This window comes from Sylvia atricapilla, chromosome 13, assembly GCF_009819655.1.
Source record: "Sylvia atricapilla isolate bSylAtr1 chromosome 13, bSylAtr1.pri, whole genome shotgun sequence".
Lineage (NCBI taxonomy): Eukaryota > Metazoa > Chordata > Aves > Passeriformes > Sylviidae > Sylvia > Sylvia atricapilla.
In genome coordinates, this window is record NC_089152.1 from 1,118,101 (window position 1) to 1,140,803 (window position 22,703).

General features: G+C 51.2%; 1 protein-coding gene across 3 annotated transcripts; it reads right to left on the bottom strand.

The window, feature by feature from the left end:
- Positions 1–215: 215 nt before the first annotated feature.
- On the bottom strand, positions 216–20,554 carry CORO2B (coronin 2B). 3 transcript variants are annotated; one of them, XM_066328177.1, is made up of 13 exons: positions 20,485–20,543; positions 17,772–17,825; positions 13,992–14,192; positions 7,889–8,005; positions 6,087–6,236; positions 5,267–5,431; positions 4,164–4,280; positions 3,599–3,703; positions 3,157–3,253; positions 2,379–2,491; positions 1,842–1,932; positions 1,616–1,755; positions 216–1,183 (listed from the first exon to the last, which is right to left on the bottom strand). In XM_066328177.1, exons 2-13 carry the CDS (start codon positions 17,817–17,819, stop codon positions 1,052–1,054), a joined length of 1,476 nt encoding a protein of 491 aa, XP_066184274.1. In that variant the 5' UTR covers positions 17,820–17,825; positions 20,485–20,543; the 3' UTR covers positions 216–1,051. The 3 variants fall into 3 exon arrangements, with proteins under 3 accessions (XP_066184274.1, XP_066184276.1, XP_066184275.1); XM_066328179.1 differs by lacking the exon at positions 17,772–17,825 and having other exon boundaries at positions 20,485–20,554; XM_066328178.1 differs by lacking the exon at positions 20,485–20,543 and having other exon boundaries at positions 17,772–17,846.
- Positions 20,555–22,703: the final 2,149 nt, after the last annotated feature.

The following is a 22,703-nucleotide window of genomic DNA, read 5'->3' on the forward strand; positions in this document are numbered from 1 at the left end:
TTTCCTTGGGATCTTCCCAAACTGCTCCTGCAGAGCCCTGGGACGGAGAAGCGGGAACGCGGTTCTGGTCTCCAGAAAAGATTTTATTCCATCACTGTCCCGCGGGAGCATAAATAATCGGGAATGGCAGCACACGGAACGCAGCGGGGAACGCGGCACACGGACGGCACGGAGCCGCGCCGGGAACGCCGGGAATTTCAGCTGGGATGGAGATCTCCAGGGAAAACCCACGGGAGCTGGTGTCGTTCCCTGTGCTCCGGGCAAATCCGGCAATCCTGGGATTGTCCAACGGGCTGAGCCCGGCAAGCTCCGAGTGCATCCCTCGGGATCCGGCCTCAGCGTCCATTCCTTGGGATTCATCCCTCGGGATCCATCCCTGGGGCAGAACCCCCAGGAATATCCCGGGCTCTCACTGTGGGAATGATCCCAGATTCCAGCCACGGGAATGATCCCAGATTTCCCGCTACAGGAAAGGGTCATGGGATGGATTCCAGACTCCCACTGTGAGGAGGATCCCAGTTTTCCACCACAGGCTCGATCCTGTCCTGTTCCCACGATCCCAGTTTTCCAGCACGGGAATAATCCCAAGATCCCACCATGGAAATGATCCTGGTTCCCCACCATGAGAATGTTCCCAGGTTCTCACCAGGGGAATAATCCCAGTTTCCCAGCACGGGAAGGATCCCGGATTCCCACACGGAAACCCTCTTGGACGATCAAGCCCTTCCCATTTCCCGCCCCTTTTTCCAGTTCCGCTCCCACTGTCGCATTTTTGCATAGGAAAAAAAAAAACCCAAAATTAATAGCAAGGAAGCTTGGCGCTTTTCCCGGGAATCCACCCCGGGCTGGCTCATCCCGACGGACAGGACACGGCTCCTGGGAGCCTCCAGCCTTTCCCAGGAATCAGGTTAGAGCGGGATTAGTGCCGGACAAGACGCGCAGGACGTGATTCCAGGCTCTCGGCGGATCCCGGAATCGTGTTCTGGGTGAGTCGGATCCAAGGAATCGGGGAGTAGAAACAAAGGGATTTCTTTAGAAAACGTCCCCGGAGTCAATTGTTCTTGGGGCTGTTCCGGAGGTTCTTTAATTCCAGCTGCAGCTGCCGGATCCGAATGTCCTTCTGCGAGAGCTCGTCCTTCAGCCGCCGGATCTCGTCCTGCTGCCGGAAGAACATCCGGAGCAGCTGGAAAACGAGGGTGGAGATGAAGGGATGGAGCTGGTGGGATGACACCGGCTCATCCCGGGATTTGGCTTCCTGCCGGTCCCAGATCCGTGCTGGGAATTTACTGGTTTTGGGGACAAGGGATGGATTTGAACTGAAGGGTACGAGATTTTGATGGGATTTTGGGAAGGAATTCCTCCCTGTGAGTATGGAGAGGGGCTGGGCTGGAATTCCCAGAGAACCTGGCTGCCCCTGGATCCCTGGGATGTCCAAGGCCAGGTTGGAGCAGACTGGGACGGTGGGAAGTGTCCTTGGAAAAGGTATCCACCATGGGAAAGGGTCGTGGGATGGATCCCACATTCCCACCATGGAATGGATCCCACATTCCCAGCTCCACTGGGACGGACACCGGTGCCTTTCCAGGCTCATCCCCCGTTCCCATTCCCGCCCCACCTCGTTCTCCGTGCGGGGCGGGACGTTCTCCAGGAGGTCGATCCCGTTCACCACCACGCTCTTCTTCTCCCTCACCGGCGCCTTGAAGACGATCTTGGAATTCCTCTTGTATCCCTCCTTCAGCGACATCAGGATGGGATCTGCGGGACAGCCGGCGGATCAGCGGGACGCCGTGGCCCTTTCCCACATCCCGGATATTTTTGGGATTCTCCCCTGGTGGTTTTACCTCTGTTGACCCCGCTGAGCCACTCGTCCGGGGTCAGGGCCGGCTCCGTGCCCGGAGTCATGGGATAAATGTCCTCCTGGTACGTCTCCGACTGGGAAAACGGGAAGAGAAGAGCAATGGGAACTGGGAATCTGCTCCCTGGAATAACTCCCTCCCCCACAGAGTGAATAAACACCTGGATGGTTGGGAAACTCCGGGCACAGCGAGGGAATTTGGGAAGTGCTGGCTAGAGCACAGGACCTGGGATCTTGTCCTCCACACCCAGCCCTGGCCAGCAGCTGGATTTGCTTCCCAGAAAACCCCAGCCCAAGAGAGATTTTCCCAAAAACTCCCGAACCTCAGGTGAGACCAACCCCTTGGAGGAACATTCCCTAAAAACATTCCCGTTAAACTGCGGGTGGAATTCCCTGGGATGAGTAAGGATGGAGAGGTCCAGGGATGGTGGGAACAGAGCCATGCTTGGGATTGGCCGAAGCGGGGCATCTCCACGGCTCCAGACATTCCAGATCCCGCTCATTCCCACATTCCAGGACTCACCCGCCTCGGGACGATCATGGAGATGGGCTCGATGAGCCCCTTGAGGGTGATGAGTTTGTAGAAACGGAAAACTTCACAGGCGGAAACGTCCAGGCCGTGCTTCGGCATCACCCCTGCGGAGAGCACCGGGATCAGCATGGAAAATCCCAAACCAGGAACACCGGGATCAGCCATCCGGGCAATTCCAGCATGGAAAATCCCAAACCAGGAACACCGGGATCAGCCACCCGGGCAATTCCGGCATGGAAAATCCCAAACCAGGAACACCGGGATCAGCCACCCGGGCAATTCCAGCATGGAAAATCCCAATCCAGGAACACCGGGATCAGCCTCCCGTGCAATTCCAGCATGGAAAATCCCAATCCAGGATCACCAGGATCAGCCTCCCGTGCAATTCCGGCATGGAAAATCCCAAACCAGGAACACCGGGATCAGCCACCCGGGCAATTCCGGCATGGAAAATCCCAATCCAGGAACACCGGGATCAGCCACCTGGGCAATTCCGGCATGGAAAATCCCAATCCAGGAACACCGGGATCAGCCACCTGGGCAATTCCAGCATGGAAAATCCCAAACCAGGATCACCGGGATCAGCCATCCGGGCAATTCCAGCATGGAAAATCCCAATCTTTAACCCAAACCCAACCCAATCCAATCCCATTCCAATCCAATCCAAAGCCAACCCAATCCCAACCCTTTCCCTTGTGCCATTCCATCCTTCCCCCTCCACCTTTCCCGTGCTCCGGCAATCGGAGCAGCAGCAGCCCCTCCCCCTTACCCAGCCCTTTCTGCGGAGCCGGGGAGCGGAATTCCATGAGATAACTCAGGTAGGGCTTTTCCGAGCCGATCTCGTAGTACCGGATGTTGCCGTCGCCCTGGAGCAGCGGGGAAGAGGGATGGGAATGGATTTGGGAATGAGAAGGTGGAAAAAAAAACCAACAACCCAGGATTAGGAGCATTTAGAAAGCAGGGATGGATGGGATATGTCGGGAAGGAATTGCTCCCTGGGATGGAATTCCCGGAGAAGCTGTGGCTGCCCCTGGATCCCTGGAATGTCCTGGAGCACTCCGGGATGACGGAATGTGTCCCGTGGCAGGGACATCCACGGAACTGGATGAGTTTTGATCTCCCTTTCCACACAAACCGTTTCCAGGATACAAATTCCAGCCCAAATCCCTGGGGGATTTTCTGGGAATGCCGCTCCATGCCTCCACCCCTACCTTCCCCGCCAGGTACAGCATGTGGGTGTCGGCGTCGTAGAACGGGAAGAGGAGCCCCGAGAGCCCGTCGATCTCCTCCTCGATCAGGGGCATGGAGAGATCCTCCTGGAAAACAGGAAAATCCCGGGGTTAGCCGCGTCCGCACGGCCGTGCTGAGCGGGATCCCGGCGGGGAGGGAGCGGGAATTCCGGCAGGAACAGAGAGGGAATTCCAGCGAGGATGGAGCAGGAATTCTGGCAGGAACAGAGAGGGAATTCCAGCGAGGATGGAGCAGGAATTCCAGCGGGGAGGGAGCAGGAATTCCAGCGGGGAGGGAGCAGGAATTCCAGCGGGGAGGGAGCAGGAATTCCAGCGGGAATGGAGCAGGATTTCCAGCGAGGATGGAGAAGGAATTCCAGCAGGAACAGAGAGGGAATTCCAGCGGGGATGGAGCAGGAATTCCAGCGGGGATGGAGCAGGAATTCTGGCAGGAACAGAGAGGGAATTCCAGTGGGGATGGAACAGGATTTCCAGCGAGGATGGAGAAGGAATTCCAGCAGGAACAGAACGGGATCCCGGCACCCACCTGGTCCCAGAGGGCGATCTGCCGGGTGTTCCAGCGGGACACTCCCGTGGTCAGGAGCCGTTTGGTGCTTCCCAGGAAAACCACGCGGTTGACGCGGTGGTTCTTGCAGTTGGCCTCCTGCAAGGCGGGAACGAGCCCTGGAATTCCCCTGGAATTCCCCTTGGAGCCAGCTCTCCCCCCAATAAAGCCCTTTCCTTGCTCCCCTCGCCTCATCCCGGGGGAATTCCAGCTCTGTCCTTCGGCGCCAGCCCCTGGACAAACCGAAATTCCCGTTTTCCAGAGTACCAGGGAGAACTTCTGGCACCTTCCCCCTCATTCCCACCATTTTCCACAAATCCATAATTAACAACGGAATCAAAGCCTTCCAGCTTGGGATGAGGCCAAGGTCTTCCCTCCACCAGGCTGGGAACCGGATTCCATCCCACGGGAAAACAATCCCACTGGGAACATCCCAAACCCCGGCTCTCGTCCTCCAAACCAGGGATGGATCCTGACCTTCCCCTTTACACGGGGGATTTTTCCTTTAGGATCCAGCCTTTGGGATGGATCACGAGATCACTGAGGTTGGAAAAGAGCTCCCAGATCATGGAATCCAAACTGGGATGGATCAACATTGTCTGAACCAACTGCCATATCCAAGAATTCCTTGGAATTCCCCCGCAATGGGGACTCCAAACTCCCCTGGGCAGCTCATTCCAATGTTTAAGAACCTTTTCCATGGAGAAATTCCAGCCTGAACTTTCCTTGGACAAATTCCAGCCCTTCCTTGTCCTGACACCCCAAACCTGACCCACCAAACTCTGCACTGCATGATCTTTTGGGATAAAGACTCCCAGATTTTCCAGGAAAACCCGTTCTAAAAAACCACCAGGAATTTTCCCAGGGTTTAGCTCCCCTTTTCCATTATCCTGAGGGATATTTCTCGATGTTCCCATCCAACTCCAATCCCAACTCCAATCCCAACTCCAATCCCAACTCCAATCCCAACTCCAATCCCAACCCAATCCCAACCCAACCCAAACCCTTTTCCTCGTGCCATTCAATCCAGCACCTTCCCCATCCACCCATTTTAAGGGATTCTTTCCCTAAATCCCGTCCCCCACCTGCAGGACCCTCCCGGAGCGCGGCTCCACCACGCGCAGCCGCTTGTCCTTGCAGGTGGTGGCCATCAGGCTGCCGTCCGTGTTGAAGGACAGGCACAGGATCACGTCCGTGTGGCAGTCGATCATCTTCACCGGCTCGCCCACCTCCAGGTTCCAGATCAGCACCTGCGGGAACAGCCCCTGGAGCAGCCTGGGACGGCGGGAGCTGCTCCTGGCTTCTGGGAGGTCTTCCTGGTCTATGGAAGTTGTTCCTGGGTTTTCAGAAGTTGTTCCTGGTCTTTGGGAGGTCTCCCTGGTCTATGGAAGTTGTTCCTGGTCTATGGATCTGTTCCTGGTTTATGGAAGCTGTTCCTGGTCTGTGGAAATTGTTTCAGATCTTTGGGAGGTCTCCCTGGACTATGGAAGTTTTTCCTGGTCTATGGAAGCTGTTCCTGGTCTGTGGAAGCCGTTCCTGGTCTTTGGGAGGTCTCCCTGGACTATGGAAGTTTTTCCTGGTCTATGGAAATTGTTCCTGGTCAATGAAAGCTGTTCCTGGTCTTTGGCAGTTGTTTCAGATCTTTGGGAGGTCTCCCTGGTCTATGGAAGCTGTTCCTGGTCTGCGGAAGCTGTTCCTGGTCTATGGAATGTCCCCCTGGCCATAGAAGCTGTTCCTGATCTCTGGGAACTTTCCCTGACCCACGGAACATCTCCCTGACCTACGGAAATCACGGAACGAGACGAGCCTTAACCTCCTCCCCACCCAACCCATCCCGGCATCCCACCGTCCCGCTCCAAAATCCGGGAAGAGCCCTTGGGAAGGGGCATTCCCGGGAATGCTGACCTTGTAGTCGTAGCCGGCGCTGAAGAGGATGTTGTTGGTGGTGGGGTGCCACTCCACCAGGCCGACGCGGCGGCTGTGCCCGTACAGCTCCAGCACCGCCTCCGTCATGTTCCGCCGCAGGCCCCCCTCCGGGATCTCCCAGATCCGCACCTGGAATGCGGTTTGGAACGTCCCAACTCCCATCCCTGAATTCCTGTCTCGTCCAGGAATTCCAGGATCAGCCCTGCTGCTGGTGGCCCCTCAAGGATAAATCATGAATCCTCGGCATCCCTTTGGGAAAAATCCCCCCTGCGGGATTTCACAGATCCGCACCTGGAATGCGGTTTGGAATGTCCCAACTCCCGTGCCCGGATTCCTGTCTCGTCCAGGAATTCCAGGATCAGCCCTGCTGCTGGTGGCCCGTCAAGGATAAATCATGAATCCTCGGCATCCCTTTGGGAAAAATCCCCCCTCCGGGATCTCCCAGATCCGCACCTGGAATGCGGTTTGGAACGTCCCAACTCCCGTCCCCGGATTCCTGTCTCGTCCAGGAATTCCAGGATCAGCCCTGCTGCTGTGGACCGTTCAAGGTGTAAATATGGAATCCTCGGGATCCCTTGGGAAAAATCCAGACGGGATTTTTCTGCGCATGGAATGGGGTTTGGAACATCCCAACTCTCGTCCTTGAATTCCTGTCTCGTCCAGGAATTCCAGGATCAGCCCTGCTGCTGGTGGCCCCTCAAGGATAAATCATGAATCCTCGGCATCCCTTTGGGAAAAATCCAGCCAGGGGGTTGAAATTCTCACCCCAAATTCCCAGATTTGCTCCTGGATCTTCCCAGTATCCCAGAATCCTGCCCAGCCCCTCTGCTCCCTGGGGGAGGAAAGGTTTTCTGGGAAAGGGGAGACGGCTCCCTGTGACTCATGGGAATTTCTCCCACTCCGGGAAATATTCCAGCTAATAAAAAACGCAGGATTTATCCAGATGAGGATGAGGAGAGGCAGGATTGTAACGGGATCAAAACCAGATTATCCCAAACCCCGGCTCTCGTCCTCCAAACCAGGGATGGATCCTGACCTTCCCCTTTACACAGGGGAATTTTCCTTTAGGATCCAGCCTTTGGGATGGATCACCGAGGTTGGAAAAGAGCTCCCAGATCATGGAATCCAAACTGGGATGGATCAACATTGTCTGAACCAACTGCCACATCCAGGAATTCCTTGGAATTCCCCCGGAATGGGGATTCCAAACTCCCCTGGGCAGCCCATTCCAATGTTTTAGAACCTTTTCCATGGAGAAATTCCAGCCTGAACGTTCCCTGGATAAACTCCAGCCCTTCCTTAACCTGACCCTCCAAACTCCCCATTCCAGGATCCTTTGGGATAAAGACTCCCAGATTTTCCAAATTGCTGGAAAACTCGCTCTAAAAAACCACCAGGAATTTTCCCAGGATTTGGCTCCTCTTTTCCGTTATCTCCATGGAGATTTCCAACCTGAACCTTTCCTGGGACCTCCCCTCCGCTTCCCCCTCCCTTTGGAGATCCTGGAATTCCCTCTGGATCCTGTTTTATTCCAGGCTGAACATTCCCAGCTCCTTCAGCTGCTCCTCATGGGAATTAACCTCTGGACCAACTCCCAAAAAAAAGAAAAGAAGGGAATTCCGGCCCAGGATCCAGGCTGGGCACAATTTGGGATTGCCTTCAATCTCCTGTCCCTCAGCATTCCCAAAAAAACAAACGCCGTGGAAATGAATACAGAAATAGGGAATCGACGGGAGCACGGATGGATCTGGGAATTGCGTCCCGGAATTCCCGACACTCACCGAGGTGTCCTCGGAGCAGGAGGCGATGATGTTCTCAATGAAGGGGTTCCATTTGATGTCCAGCACATTTCCCTGGTGGCCACAAACTTTGGGATAGTTGGGCTCGATCCGGCCGGTCTGGAACGGGGAAATTAAGGAAAAAAATGGGAAAATCATCAAATTCCAGGAGAAATCGGTGTTTTCAGGGATGGGAAATTGTTGGAGAAGGGGGATCCAGCTGAGCCTGGGATGGGCCAAGCCAGGGGTTGGGTTTATCCAATATTCCCAATGTTTCCAGCTGATCCGTGGATGGGATTTTCCAGACTCCACGGAGCAGGAAAAGCACAGCAGGAATTCACGGAATCATGGAATGCTGGGGTTGGATAAGTGCTCCCAGATCATGGAATCCAACCACTCCCAGCACTGATCCATGGCCCCAGGGGCTGCATCCACAGGGAATTTCAATCCCTCTGGGAATGGGGACGGGCCATGAGGGAATTTTCCAAATATCCAAACCTCTCCTTCCACGACCCAAATCCAAAAGGCAAAAGAGTCTCCAGAGGCCCCGAAACCCCTCAGCCATTGGATCCTGCGGAATCCCAGAATTCCACAGGGCTTTGGGTGGGATCTCTCTCTTCCAGGAGATCCATTCCCAATCCCAGGTTGCTCCAAGCTCATCCAACCCTTGAGTTGGAAGCATTTGGAATTTCCCTCCCAAATTCTGGGGTTATCTCCCAAATTTTGGATTTCCCTCCCAAATTTTGGATTTCCCTCCCAAATTTTGGATTTCCCTCCCAAATTCTGAATTTCCCTGCTAAATTTTGGATTCCCCTCTCTCAAAAATCTTTGGAATCACCATTCTCCTCCACGGAACCAACCCCAAATTCCGGGATCACCCAACTCCCGCTAATCCTCCGTCCCTGACCCCACGTGGATCTTTCCGTACGGAATTCCCGAAGCCTTTACGGAGCCTCCTGGGGAAGATTCCCACCTCGGGAACCCTCTCCCATTCCCAAGGAAGCTCCGGATGGCCGGATTCCACCCCGGTGTCCTTCCCTGCTCCGTGCCGGAGCGGCGCTCGGAGCGTGCGGAATATCTGGGTCAGCTCGGCACAGCCACTGAATATTTCATGGATTTCCCATCCCGACTTTTCCCGAGCCCAGCTCCCGGCTCTGTTTGTCGGGAACAAAGGAATTCTGCCCTCGGCAGCTCCAGGGAATCGGATCAGGGCCTGGAGCTGTCGCTCCCGAGGTTTTTGGGATTCTTTTCCTCCCTCGTGGTGCCAAGGAGGGATTCGGGAAGGAAAAATTCCCGAAGATGAGACAGAGAAGGGAAAGGAAAGGTGGGAATGGCGGTGATTCCTTAGTTCTGCCTCCCAGTGAATTCCTGGGATGCAATTCCCGCTTTTATCTTTGTTATTTGAAATATTCCAGCCCCTGTGGCTTATCCACGGCTCGGCTCATCCCTCTTTTCCCGAATTTCTGATCTGCATTCCCAGGAGTTTATTCACACCCCGGCCACAGCAGGAATTCCCACAGAAACCGCGGAATTCCAGCTGGACGGAATTTTTAACAGCACAAATTCAAATCCCGCCGCTTTTGTTTTGAGGAATCGGGGCCCAGTCCGACCCTTTTCCGAGAAGATTCCGTGAATTTCCCCACAATTTATCAGGATTTTAAGAGAACAACCCCGAGTCCGATTATTTGGGATCATTCCCTCCCAAGAAATCCCAGAATTTCCATTCAAAAATCAAAACCGAATCCAAACAGTGGGAAAAGGACAAGGAATGTGCCATTCCCAGGAAAAGAAAAAATAAAAGCAATAAAAGGGAAAAAAAAATCCCTAAAAATTCCAGGATTCCGGCTGCGTTTTTCCCGTGGTTTTTTTTTCCAGCGGCACCTCGCGGGCAGCCAGGAGTTAATCCAAGGTGAATCCTAATCCCTGGATCCCTGAGCCGCGGCGGGGGGAAGCTCGGTGACCCAGATTCCAGCCCCGCAGCGACAGCCTGCTCCCGGCTCCGAGGTTTTCCACGGAAAAAGCTGCAGGGAGGAAATTCCGGCAGCTCCCGCCTCTCCCTTCGAAGGGAAAATCCGTCGGGTTACGTCGGGAAAAATTATTTGGGAAAAAAAATAAATGGGGTTTGTTTTATTAATTTGTATGGTTTATTATTCAATATAAAATTAGCCGTTAATTATTAATTACGATAGCAGAGAACGTCCAAATATTTAATATGTGGTTTGTGTTATTTATTATATAATATATTTAATAATTTAATTTGCAAATTATTGATTTAATTTATGGATTTCTTCATTTTAGGGAGGAGGGGGAATTTTGGGGGATGGAGAGGGAATTTTTTTCCCTGGGAATGGCTGGAATCAGGGAATGGGATCATGGAATATCCCGAGGATCATCCAACTGTAGAGAATCCCGGGAATTCCAGTGGGCTCAGAGCCAGGACGAGAGGAATGGAATTTCCCTCCCTGATGGAAATCTGGGATGAATTTTCTGTTGGATCCATCAACTCCAAGGGATGGGAAAAATCCTCAATTCCCACCTTGGAGCAGCACAGCTCCGCCCTGGCCACGGCTGAATTCCACTTTTCCCAGAAATCCACCCAGCAGGAAATCCTGGAGAAATTATTTCAATATCCAAAATTCCCCAAACCTGCTTTTCCCTTGGAAAACACAAACCAGGAGCACTTCCAAACCCTCCCATTCCCTGGAAAGCTCCAGAAAAGTGGAAAAATCCCTTTATTCTGCTCCATCCTTCAATCCCACATGGAAAAACCTCAGGGATGGATGCGGCATCCATCCGACCTCTGGATCCCATTCCCGGATGGAAAATCCCATTCCCGGATGGAAAATCCCCAGGGCACATGGAAATGAACATGGGGAGGTTTGGGAATTCCATGCCCTGTCCTATCCCAAATCCAGCCTTTTCCCATCCCAAATCCAGCCCTGGCCTATCCCAAATCCAGCTTTTCCTCCCGCCCCAAAAGGGGCCATTCCCACAATCCCGGCAGTGACGGGAGCAGGAGTTTGGATTTCAGTTTCCTGCGGATAAACGGCGGCTTCCTTCGGGAGGGAACATCCTCAGACCTTTTCCCTGGAAAACAATTCCCAGCGGGAACAAAAATCCCTCTGTTTCCACGGCAGTGATTCCCTGCGAAGGGGATCCCAACAAAATCTTTATCCCAAATCCTTCTCCAGCTTTCCCGGAGCTCCAAGGGGCTCTGAGGATTCCCTGGATCTTTCCCTTCTCCAGGGGAACATTCCCAACATTCCCAGCCTGGCTCCAGGGGAGTGGGATGAGCTCGGGAAGGACGGGATGTGCTGGCTCCGAGCAGCATCCAAGGATTCTGCTCTTGACTCAAAACAAAGGAATGTTTTCCAAGGGAGTCTCCAGGACCAAATCCTCAAGGCCGGGTTGGAGAGGGCTTGGAGCAGCCTGGGATAACGGGAATTGTCCCGGCCCCATCCCAAATCCAGCCTCATTTTATCCCAAATCCAGCCCTTTTTCCATCCCAAATCCAGCCTTGTTCTATCCCAAATCCAGCCTCATTTTATCCCAAATCCTGCTCTTTTTCCATCGCAAATCCAGCCTTGTTTTATCCCAAATCCATCTTTTGTTCCCCATCCCCAATCCATCTTTTTCCCCGTCCCAAATCCATCTTTTTCCCCGTCCCAAATCCATCTTTTTCCCATCCTGATCCAGCCCTGTCCTGTCCATGGAATGGGATCAGCTTTAAGGTCCTTCCCAACCCAAACCATTCCAGGATTCCGGGATTCTCCCATTCCCATGGAGCCGATCCTGCTCTTCGCCCACTCCCTGGGGATATTTTTATCCTGGTGCCGGGGAAAAACTCCTTCCCAATCCCGAGGAATCCGGGAGGAGGGAGGAACAAATCTCCCTCTTCCCAACCCACACGACGCTGGGATCCGTCCACGAAAACCCCGGGATGTGGATTTGGGATGAGCAGATGGCGCCGGCCCAGATTCCGGGAGCTTTGCCGAGGGCAAAATCCAGGAGGGGGGAAAAAAAGCTCCAAAAATACGGCGGCAAATCCACCCGGAGCAGCTCGGCGGTATCCGGGTTACCTTCATTAGCTTCTAATTATGGAGCCCAATTAATTAGGGAGCCGTTGATTTCCGAGGAAAATGAGTTTCTCCTTAATGAGCTAATCAGGCTCCGGATTAAAAAAAAAAAAAAGAAGAAAAAAAATCGGGAATTTATTAACTCCTCCAGCATCCAGGGCCGCTCCAGGCGGGATTTATCAGCTGGAAATCCCAGGATTTCCCAGGATCCCTTCGGAGCAGGTGGAAAATCCCAGCTCTGCTTTGATCCCAGCGAGGATTTTGCCAGGAAAAAAAAAAAAAAAAAGTGGGATTTGCTGGGAATTTAGGGGTGGTTCCTCAGGATTTGGGATGGAGGGGGTGAGGACGGAGATTCCAGCTGGGATCCGTGAGGGAGGAGCCGGGATGCTCCGGGGGCTCAGACAAAAATCCCGGATTTTTATTTTTTTTTTTTTTTCCCTGGGAATATTAATGAGGCTCAAGCTGTGCTCTGCAATTAAATCCTGATTAGAATTCCTTCCATCTGGAGCTGCCTCCGGAATGAAGGAGGAATCCGGGAGAGGCGGGAATGTCGCACGGGGAAAGGGTGGAAGGAATGATGGGATGGAAGGGGAAAAAAAAAAACCAACACAGGGAGAGTTCCCCCAGCTTCCCTTCCCAGCTGGAATTTGGGATCTGGGAATTTGGGAATTCTGCAGCTCTTCCATGGCAGAATTCCTCCTGGGAATGAGGCTGGGAGCCTGGCAGAGCTGCAGGTGCCCCTCGGGAATCTCACCCGCTCCAGAGGGATGACAAGGAAACCCCCGGAAAAACATCAGGAATTTGGACACTTTGGGAATTTCCACTGGGAATTTCACCTGCTCCAGCGGGATGACGAGTGTGGAGGCACAAACGAGCAGCAATTTGGACACTTTGTTTGGGAATTCCCATCCAGGAAAAGGAGATTTGGACACTTTGGGGTGGCTCTAGTTGGGAATTCCCATCGGGAATCTCACCTGTTCCAGTGGGACGACGAGCAGGAATTTGGACACTTTGTTGGGAATTTCCATCCCAGAATCTCACCATCTCCAGCAGGGTGATGAGGAAACCCCAGGAAAACCATCAGAAATTTGGACTTTTTTTTGGGAATTCCCATTTGGAATCTCACTTGCTCCACTGGGATGATAAGCAGGAATTTGGATGCTTTTTTGGGAATTCCCATCAGGAATCTGACCTGCTCCAGCGGGATGACGAGGAAACCCCAGGAAAACCATCAGAAATTTAGACATTTTTTTGGGAATTCCCAATTGGAATCTGACCTGCTCCACTGGGATGATGAGCAGGAATTTGGACACATTTTTGGGAATTCCTGTCAGGAATCTCACTTGTTCCAGAGGGCTGACGAGGAAACCCCAGGAAAACCACCAGAAATCTGGATTTTTTCTTTTTTTGTGGAATTCCCGTCGGGAATCTGACCTGCTCCAGCGGGATGACGAGCAGGAATTTGGACATATTTTTGGGAATTTGGACAAATTTTTGGGAATTCCTGGCAGGAATCTCACTTGTTCCAGAGGGATGACGAGGAAACCCCAGGAAAACCACCAGAAATCTGGATTTTTTTTTTTTTTTTTTGTGGAATTCCCGTTGGGAATCTGACCTGCTCCACTGGGATGATGAGCAGGAATTTGGACACATTTTTGGGAATTCCTGTCAGGAATCTCACTTGTTCCAGAGGGCTGATGAGGAAACCCCAGGAAAACCACCAGAAATCTGGATTTTTATTTTTTTTTTGTGGAATTCCCGTCGGGAATCTGACCTGCTCTAGCGGGATGACGAGCAGGAATTTGGACACATTTTTGGGAATTTGGACACATTTTTGGGAATTCCTGGCAGGAATCTCACTTGTTCTAGAAGGCTGACGAGGAAACCCCAGGAACACCATCAGGAAATTGGCCACCATTTTGTAAATTCCCGTCGGGAATCTGACCTGCTCCAGCGGGATGACGAGGAAACCCCAGGAAAACCATCAGAAATTCAGACATTTTTTTGGGAATTCCCGTCGGGAATCTGACCTGCTCCAGCGGGATGACGAGGAAGGAGCCGCCGCCGGCGCTCTCGGTGACGATGGCCAGGAAGCGCGCGTTGACGGCGCAGAAATGGTTGTCGTGGACGTTCTTGGTGATGGGGATCCCGTCGAAGCAATGCTCCCGGCTCGCCGCCTTCCCGTAAACATTCCGGAACTTGGAGCTGCGGTACTGCGGCCGCCATGACATCTGCGGGGAAGGGGAAGGGTCGGCATTCCCAAAATTTTTAAAAAAAAACACCCCAGTTTTTTTTAGGGAGAAAGTTCACAAAAAGATCCCGGTTGTTCCGGTGTTTTTACTGTGGATGTGGAAAAAGTTGGGATGGTCCCATTCCAATGGGAATGTTTTGAAAAATCAGGTTTTAAAAGAAACCTCAGCATTCCCAAAAAAACCCCCATTCCCAGTTGCTCTCCCATTCCCAATCCAGGTTTCACACCATGACATCTGCGGGGAAGAGGAAGGGTCGGCATTCCCAAAATTTTAAAATAAAAACACCGCAGTTTTTTTTGGGGGAGAAAGTTCCCAAAAAGATCCTGGTTGTTCCGGTGTTTTTACTGTGGGTGTGGAAAAAGTTGGGATGGTCCCATTCCAATGGGAATGTTTCGAAAAATCAGGTTTTAAATGAAAGCTCAGAATTCCCAAAAAACCCCCATTCCCAGTTGCTCTCCCATTCCCAATCCAGGTTTCACACCATGACATCTGCAGGGAAATGGTAGGATCGGCATTCCCAAAAAACCTCCACGTTCCTGGTTGTTTTTTATCGTGGATGTGGAAAAGTTGGGATGGTCCCATTCCAATGGGAATGTTCCCCAAAAATCGAAAGCATTTTCCCAAAGGCTCTAAATGAAACCTCAGCATTCCCCAAAAAAAACCCCATTCCCAGTTGCTCTCCCATTCCCAATCCAGGTTTCACACCATGACATCTGCGGGGAAGGGGAAGGGTCGGCATTCCCAAAATTTAAAAAAAAAAAACACCCCAGTTTTTTTTAGGGAGAAAGTTCCCAAAAAGATCCCGGTTGTTCCGGTGTTTTTACTGTGGATGTGGAAAAGTTGGGATGGTCCCATTCCAATGGGAAAGTTCCCCCAAAGGCTTTAAAAGAAACCTCAGCATTTCCAAAAAAGAACCCCATTCCCAGTTGCTCTCCCATTCCCAATCCAGGTTTCACACCATGACATCTGCGGGGAAATGGTAGGATCGGCATTCCCAAAAAAACTCCACGTTCCTGGTTGTTTTTTACCGTGGATGTGGAAAATTTGGGATGGTCCCATTCCAATGGGAATGTTCCCCAAAAATCGAAAGCATTTTCCCAAAGGCTCTAAATGAAAGCTCAGAATTCCCAAAAAAAGCCCATTCCCGGTTGCTCTCCCATTCCCAATCTGTTTTTCCTGTCACGACATCCATGGGAAATGGAGGGATCATCTCCAGCTCTGCCCTCATTCCTTGGGAATAGCAATGCCTGGGAATTCTCTGCCCTGGGAATAGCAATGCCTGGAAAACCGGGAAAAAAAATTCCCAGGAGTAAAATTCCAGCAGCTCTGCCCTCATTCTCTCATTCCTTGGGAATAGCAATGCCTGGAAAAATGGGAAAAATAAATCCCAAGAGTAAAATTCCAGCTCTGCCCTTGTTCCCTGGGAATAGAAATGCCTGGAAAACCAGGAAAAAAACCCCCCAGGAGCTCTGCCCTTGTTCCCTGGGAATAACAACACCTGGAAAAATGGGAAAAAAATAAATCCCAGGAGTAAAATTCCAGCTGTGCCCTCATTCCCTGGGAATAACAAGGCCTGGAAAAGCGGGAAAAGAACCCGGGAACAAGCCCCCAGCCGAGCTTGGAGCTTTTCCCGCTCTCGTGGCAGCTCCGGGAGCAGCTCCCGTCTCCTCTCTCTCAAAGGATCCTTTCATCCCTCGGGAGCCTTGGAAACAGCGGGAACCAGGGGGAAAACTCGGGAAAGGAGCTGCGGCCACGACAACAAGCACAGAGCCCTGGCCCTAATCCCGAAAAAAAAAACAAAACAAACCTGGATATCCTAAAAATAGATCCCATTAATCCGCCCCGAGCGGCCGAGCTCACGGAGAAATTCCTTCCTGCTTTCACCTGGAATTTGTGGGAGGAAAAAATTCCTCCTCCTCCTTTCCCGTTTTTTTTTTTTTTGGTGGTTGTTGTTGTTTTTCCTTGGAATCGTGCCCTGCCAGCAGCTATTTTGTGTTGTTCCCATGGCACTGAGTCCCGAGGATTTTTAATGGGAATAAAGGGATCTTTCCTCGGGATTTGCTGGTGTTTTGATGGATTCGGTTGAGCAGAGGGGGGAAAAAAAAAAAATGGGATTTGCTTGGAAAAATCATCGGGAAAAAGGAAATCCAACAGGAAAAACTCCGGGGTTATCAGGAAAGGGGATCCGAGATCCCTGTTATTCCTGATTTTCCTGTTATTTTCTGGATAAAACCCCAGGCTGAGTTTTGTGGGAATTTGGGGGGATTTTGTAGAAATCCCAAACCCGGGGTTGTTTTTCCCCTCCTCGTCTCCGGATCCGGAGCATCCCGGGAAGTTTTTGATTTCCACGGGAAAGGTCAGGAACGCTGGAGTTTGACATTTCCAGCATCAATGGCTCCATTAAGGCTGGGCACAAACAGGAGCCGCTTTTCCAGAGGGAAAAATCAAGGATCTGGAATCGCTGGGAAGGAGCTGGAGCTGCCCAATCCCACCCCACGGACATCCTGCGATTCCCTCACGTGGAAAACAGGGAAAAAAACGTTAAAATTCGGGATTTTTTTGGGGAAAAATCCCCTCTGGACTCATTGCTGTGCCACATTCCCGGGATTGAGCCGTGATCCCAAATTTCTGCTGGATCCCGCACGGAATCTGCCCCTGGAACGTCAGGACTGTGGGATTTGGGAGCCTCAGGGATTAAATCCCAAAGGATTTGCTCCATTTGGGAATGGATTTGGGGTGATCCCAGATCCCACACCCAGCTGGAGCCAGGAGATGTTTTGGGATTGATATCCCAGAATTTTTTTGGGGGATTGATATCCAGAGGTGAAATCCAGGCTGGAAAAACCTCAAAACGCGCTGGGAGAGCCCCTCCAAAGGCACCTCCTCATCCCAATCCAGGAATGTTTTCCATTGGGAGAGGAAAACTTGGAAGGAGGAGCTGGCTGGAATTCCTGATCCAACCTCACCATGGGTTTGGAATTCCTGATCCAATCTCATCACAGGGCTGGAATTCCTGATCCAGTCTCACCATGGGGCTGGAATTCCTGATCCAACCTCACCACTGGGCTGGAATTTCCAATCCAACCTCACCATGGGGCTGGAATTCCTGATCCAGCCTCACCATGGGGCTGGAATTCCTGATCCAACCTCACCATGGGTTTGGAATTCCTGATCCAATCTCACCATGGGGCTGGAATTCCCAATCCAATCTCACCACAGAGCCGGAATTCCTGATCCAACCTCACCATGGGTTTGGAATTCCTGATCCAATCTCACCATGGGGCTGGAATTCCCAATCCAACCTCACCATGGGTTTGGAATTCCTGATCCAATCTCACCATGGGTTTGGAATTCCCAATCCAATCTCACCACAGAGCCGGAATTCCTGATCCAACCCCGACGCTTCAACCCAAGAGTGAAAACCCCAAGAAATCTGGGATGTGGGCTGGGAACGTCGGGAATTCCCTTGGTTCCCTTGGGGCTCTGGGCTGGCTGGGGACGGGTTTTCCATGGATTCTGTCGCGTTCCGAGGCGGAATTCCCGGCCGGGGACACTCACCAGGCCGCGTTTGCTCCCCAGCACCTCAGACTTGTGCAGGTCCCTCATGGAGCTCTGTGCAGAGAGGGAAAGGAAAAAATATTCCCATTCATTTCCCAGGAATTCCAGGGAAAAAAAAAAACAACTCCACCCGAACCTTTCCCGCTGCTCCAGAGGGGCCGGGAATTTTTGGGAATTCCGATCCCGTTTCCTCCTCCCCGTTTCGGATAATTCCACAGAGCTCCCGAAGTTCTTTCCGGAGGATGAAGTAATTCCATGAAAATCATGGAGTTCTGTATTTAAGATATGGGATTATGGGATGTTGGGAAGGGATTCTTCCCTCGGGAAGCGAGGATGGAATTCCCAGAGATCCAAAGATCCCTCGGAATGTTGGAGGTGAGGTGGGATGGAGCTCAGAGCAGCGTGGGAGAGCGACAGAATCCATGGAATGTGGGACAATTCCAGCTGGGAATCTCCCAGCTGAGCTTTTCCCAGCCTGGGATTTCCCTGGAGTTCAAGGTTTTAAAGGATTTTTCTGACTTCCTGGAAACCCTGGGAACGGCCTCTCCTCTTCCCAAACATCGGGAAAAAAATTCCAGGTGAGGCCTGACGGAGCTGAGCAATCCCCAGGAATCCTCATCCCTCTTGGATTCCAAATTTCCACACGGAATTCTCAGAAAGGTACAAAAACCTTTCCTCGAGGAGCCAAGTTCGGATCATTTTTCCATCCGGGAAAAACTCCCGGAGGAGGAAAATCCAAACCCAAACTTTCCGCGGCTCCGCGCGCCGAGAACAATCCCAAAATTCTCCCAAAACAAAAAACAATCCCAGAAGAAGCGAGGCCGGAGTTTTTTTTCCTCCCACTTTGTTTGCCCAGAATAAAAACATTCCCAGCCCCCGGAGCCGCCCTGGGAGTTCTCCTTTGGAATTCTGTTCCTTCGAAGGGAAAAAATTAAATATTTCCGTTTTTTTTCTTGTTTTTTTAGGAAATCATAAAGGAGGAAAAGTCGCTTTTCCCATCGGAATGAGGCGAGGGAGGGATTTATCCATGAGGATTATTTCATATCCCATCAGAAATCCTCAAATTTGACAGGATTTTCCAGCCAGGATCCGGAAATTTGGATTTATGCCGAGGAAAAATCTCCAATGGGAAGATGCCGTCCATCCAGCCGTTCCCAAAGTCGGCTTTTTAATGGGGGAAAAAGGGGGAAAATCGGGAATGAAAGGGATGGAATTGTCAGGGAAAATTATCCCAGGGGGGAAAAATTCCTCAGGGAGATGTTGGATGGGAGAGGATCCAAAAATTTTGTGTGTGTGGGGGAAAAAAGAATTTTTGAGGGGGAAAAAAAGGGATTTTTTGGGGGGGGAAGAAAAGAATTTGGGGGGGAGAAAAAAATAATTTTTGAGGGAAAAAGAAGAATTTTTTTTGGGGAAAAAAAGAATTTAGGGGGGAGATTTTTTTAGGGGGGAAAAAAACATTTTTGGAGGGAGGAAAAAAAGAATTTTTTGGAGAAAAGAAAGAATTTTGGGGGAAGAAAAAAGGTTTTGAGCAAATTTTTGGGGGGAGGAATAAAGAATTTTGGGTGGGGGGAAGAATTTTTTTTGAGGAAAAAACGGTTTTTTGGGAAAAAACAAAAATTTGGGGAGAAATTTTTTTGGCGGGGGAAAAAAAGAGAATTTTTGAGGGGGAAAAAAAAGGATTTTTTTGGGGAAAAAAGAATTTAGGGGGAGATTTTTTAGGGGAAAAAAAGCATTTTTGGAGAGAGAAAAAAAAGAATTTTTTTGGGAAAAAAAGAAGAATTTGCGGGGGAAAAAAATATGTTTTGGAGCAAATTTTTGGGGGAAGGAAAAAAAGAATTTTTGGGGGAAGAATTTTCTCTGGGGGAAAAGGAGATTTTGGGAATAAACAAGAATTTTGGGAGGAATATTTTTTTTGGGGGGGTGGGAAGAGAATTTTTGAGGGGAAAAAAAAAAGAACTTTTCGTTTGAGTTTTTTCTTTTTTTTCCCAGAAGATTTCCCAGCAGGAAAAGAAAGGAAAACCAAAATGACAGAAAATATTCCCGTTTCCCCGGGAAGCGCCGGAGGAGGAGGAGGAGGAGGAGGAAGGTCACCGGATGGCACCGACCCCTCCCCCCCCTTCCCAACCTCGGGAATCTGAGCCCGGACAAACCTTTCCTTGTTTTCCACATTTTCCATGTTTTCCTTGTTCTCCTCAGAGCGGCCGTTTCCCTCCCCTGCCCCAAATCCCTCAAATCCCGCTTTTTCCCCCAAAAAAATAATCTTTTTTTGGGAATTTTCACACAAAAATCCCTTTTTCCGGAGGTTGGGATCCCTCTGGGTGAGCCCTCAGGGAATTCTCATCCCTGGGCCAATTTTTTGGGGGCATTTCCTTCGTTTATTCCCTTCGTCCTCATTCCTGAATATTCCAGGGGTTTGACCCGCTCAGATTTTTTGGGATAACGGGTGGATTTTTTGGGATAACGGGTGGATTTTTTGGAATAACAGATTGATTTTTTTGGGATAAGAGGTGGATTTTTTGGGGACAACGGATTAAATTCCATGAGGAAATCCACAGAAGCTGCCGCAATCTTACGGATAAAAATCCACGGAAACGCATTCCCGACTTCCCAGCGGGGAAATTTGGGACGGGAGCGGCTGCGGATGGGAAATTCCCAACCTGGACACGGCCCCAAATCCCGGGAATTTCCCCCCTCCCTGCCCAGGGATCCTCACCTGCCCTGCTCGGCTCCTCCGGATCCCCCGGGACGGACACGGAGCTCAGGGAATCGGGGCTGCTCCAGGAGCCTGGAAAAGAAGGGAAAAAAAAAAAAATCCCCTTTGGATCCCACATTCCAAACGGGATCCATCCTGAACTGAAACTGGGGGCCAGGGATAAAACAGGGATAAAACTGGGATAAAACAGGGATAAAACGGGGATAAAACGGGGATAAAACGGGGATAAAACGGGGATAAAACGGGGATAAAACGGGGATAAAACGGGGATAAAACAGGGAGAAAACAGGGAGAAAACAGGGAGAAAACAGGGATGGTGATCCCGAGGATTCGGGGCGTTCCAGGGGCTGGGATCTGCTGGGATCCGGAATGGGTCAAGCAGCAAATCCCTGGAATTCTGGAATTCTGGAATGCTTTGGGTGGGAATGGACCTGGAATCCCATTCCGTGGCAGGGACACGTCTCCCATCCCGGGGTGCTCCAAGCCCCATCCAAACTTTTCCTTGGATATTCCTGGAATTCTTGGCTCGGCCTTTTGGGTTCTTCCCATTTTCAAATCCATTCCCATTCCCAAATCCATTCTTGATCCCAAATCCATTTATTGATCCCCATTTATCGATCCCCATTTATCAATCCCCATTTTTCCGCCCCAGCCTTTCCCTGACTGGGATTTTCCCGGGAATTTCACTCCCGGAGTTTTTCCAGCCGCCGATTCCATCCCTGGGAGCCTCTGCCATGAACAAAGGAGAGCGGGATTTCTGGGAGCGGCCTTGGCTGCCGGCCGGGAACGCCGGGAATGCTGAAATCCAGGGATTTGGGGGGCACCGGAGCCGTTTCCCTCCCTCCCTCCATCCCAAGATTTTATTTTTCCCCTCTCTGCCAGATTTAGGGAATGACTCTGGACCCAGGAATCCGGAATCCTCAGGGAATGAATGGAACAATTGATGGTTTGATAAAATTCCATGGGAAAAAAAAAAAAAAAAAAAGCGGGAAGTGGGGGTTGGGAATGAGCCGGGCCCTGGCCGAGTGTGAGACACGGATCCCGTTAACGACCCAAATTAATTCCATTGAATCCCAATTAATTGCGCTGAATCCTAATTAGAGCTCATTAAAAAGCCGAGGGTTGGAGTTGCCTTGGACGAGGGGAGGTTTCTTTTTGGAACAGGGAATTTTCCTTTGCCGGATTCCGACGGCTCCGGATCCCTGTTCCCAACCCCCAGCGATCCCAAAGATCCGTGACCTCACCCCGGGATTTTCCCAGCTTTTACGGAGAATTTGGGAATGAGGGAAAAAGGGGAGAAAAGGGGGAAGTTTTAAGGATTTTAAGGAATAACGAGGCAGGAAATGTCCCACCTCCCACATTCCACGGATTCTCTGTCACTGTCCCAGGAAATCCAACCCAACCTTGGACATTCCAGAGATCCAGGGGCAGCCACAGCAAATCTGGGAATTCCAGCCCAGGCAGGAATTCCTTCCCAAAATCCCATCAAATCTCCCCTTTTCCGCTCTGAAGCCATTCCCTGTGTCCTGTCCCTCCAGCCCTCATCCCAAATTCCCTCCCCAGCTCTCCTGGAGCCCCTTTGGAATATCTGGAATTCTCAAGGACAGAATCTGCTCCATCAAACGCCATTTTTAGCAACCTTCACTCGGCATTCCCGGGAAATCGATCCCTGTTCTCCGAATCCCAATTCCATTCCGGCCGGGATTGATCCGCTATCGGCTTTTCCACGGATCAGCATTAAATCTGCCCTTCCAAGGCAGCAGAGGACAGCGAGAATTCCCGCGGGAATATCCCGGCATTCCGACCTCCCAGCCACGGAGAGCTTCCCTAGGGCGGCTTTTCTTGGATCCCGACAGGGAATAGTGGGAATTTCCCGTCTGGAATTTGGGGTTGGCTCCATTTCCTTTGGAATTTCCCAACCCTTTGGATGTTCCCAACCCTTTGGATATTCCCAACCCTTTGGAATTTCCCATTCCTTCAGATCCCAGCTCCGTGATTTTGCCAATGAAAGCCGGAGGAGCCACGGGATCATTCCAGGCCCATTCTCCCTTCTCCAGCGTTTTTTCGGGAAAAATTCCAACCATTTCCAATCCCTCTTCCTGAAATGGCCACACCCCCCCCAGATCCCAGGAATTCGTTCATTTGGGATTTGGGAGCAGCCTCTGGAATGGGTGGGAATTGATCCAAGATTAAATTTTCCGGCCCCTCCTTGACCTCAG

What these genes read in the sequence shown, in the direction of transcription:
- CORO2B (XM_066328177.1), bottom strand. Translation starts at nt 17,819, where the DNA reads ATGAGGGACCTGCACAAGTCTGAGGTGCTGGGGAGCAAACGCGGCCTG. An exon ending in AGATCGCCCTCTGGGACCAG is followed by an intron (nt 3,704 to 4,163) that starts GTGGGTGCCGGG and finishes CCTGTTTTCCAG; the next exon opens with GAGGATCTCTCCATGCCCCT. An exon ending in GCTCAGCGGGGTCAACAGAG is followed by an intron (nt 1,756 to 1,841) that starts GTAAAACCACCA and finishes GCTGTCCCGCAG; the next exon opens with ATCCCATCCTGATGTCGCTG.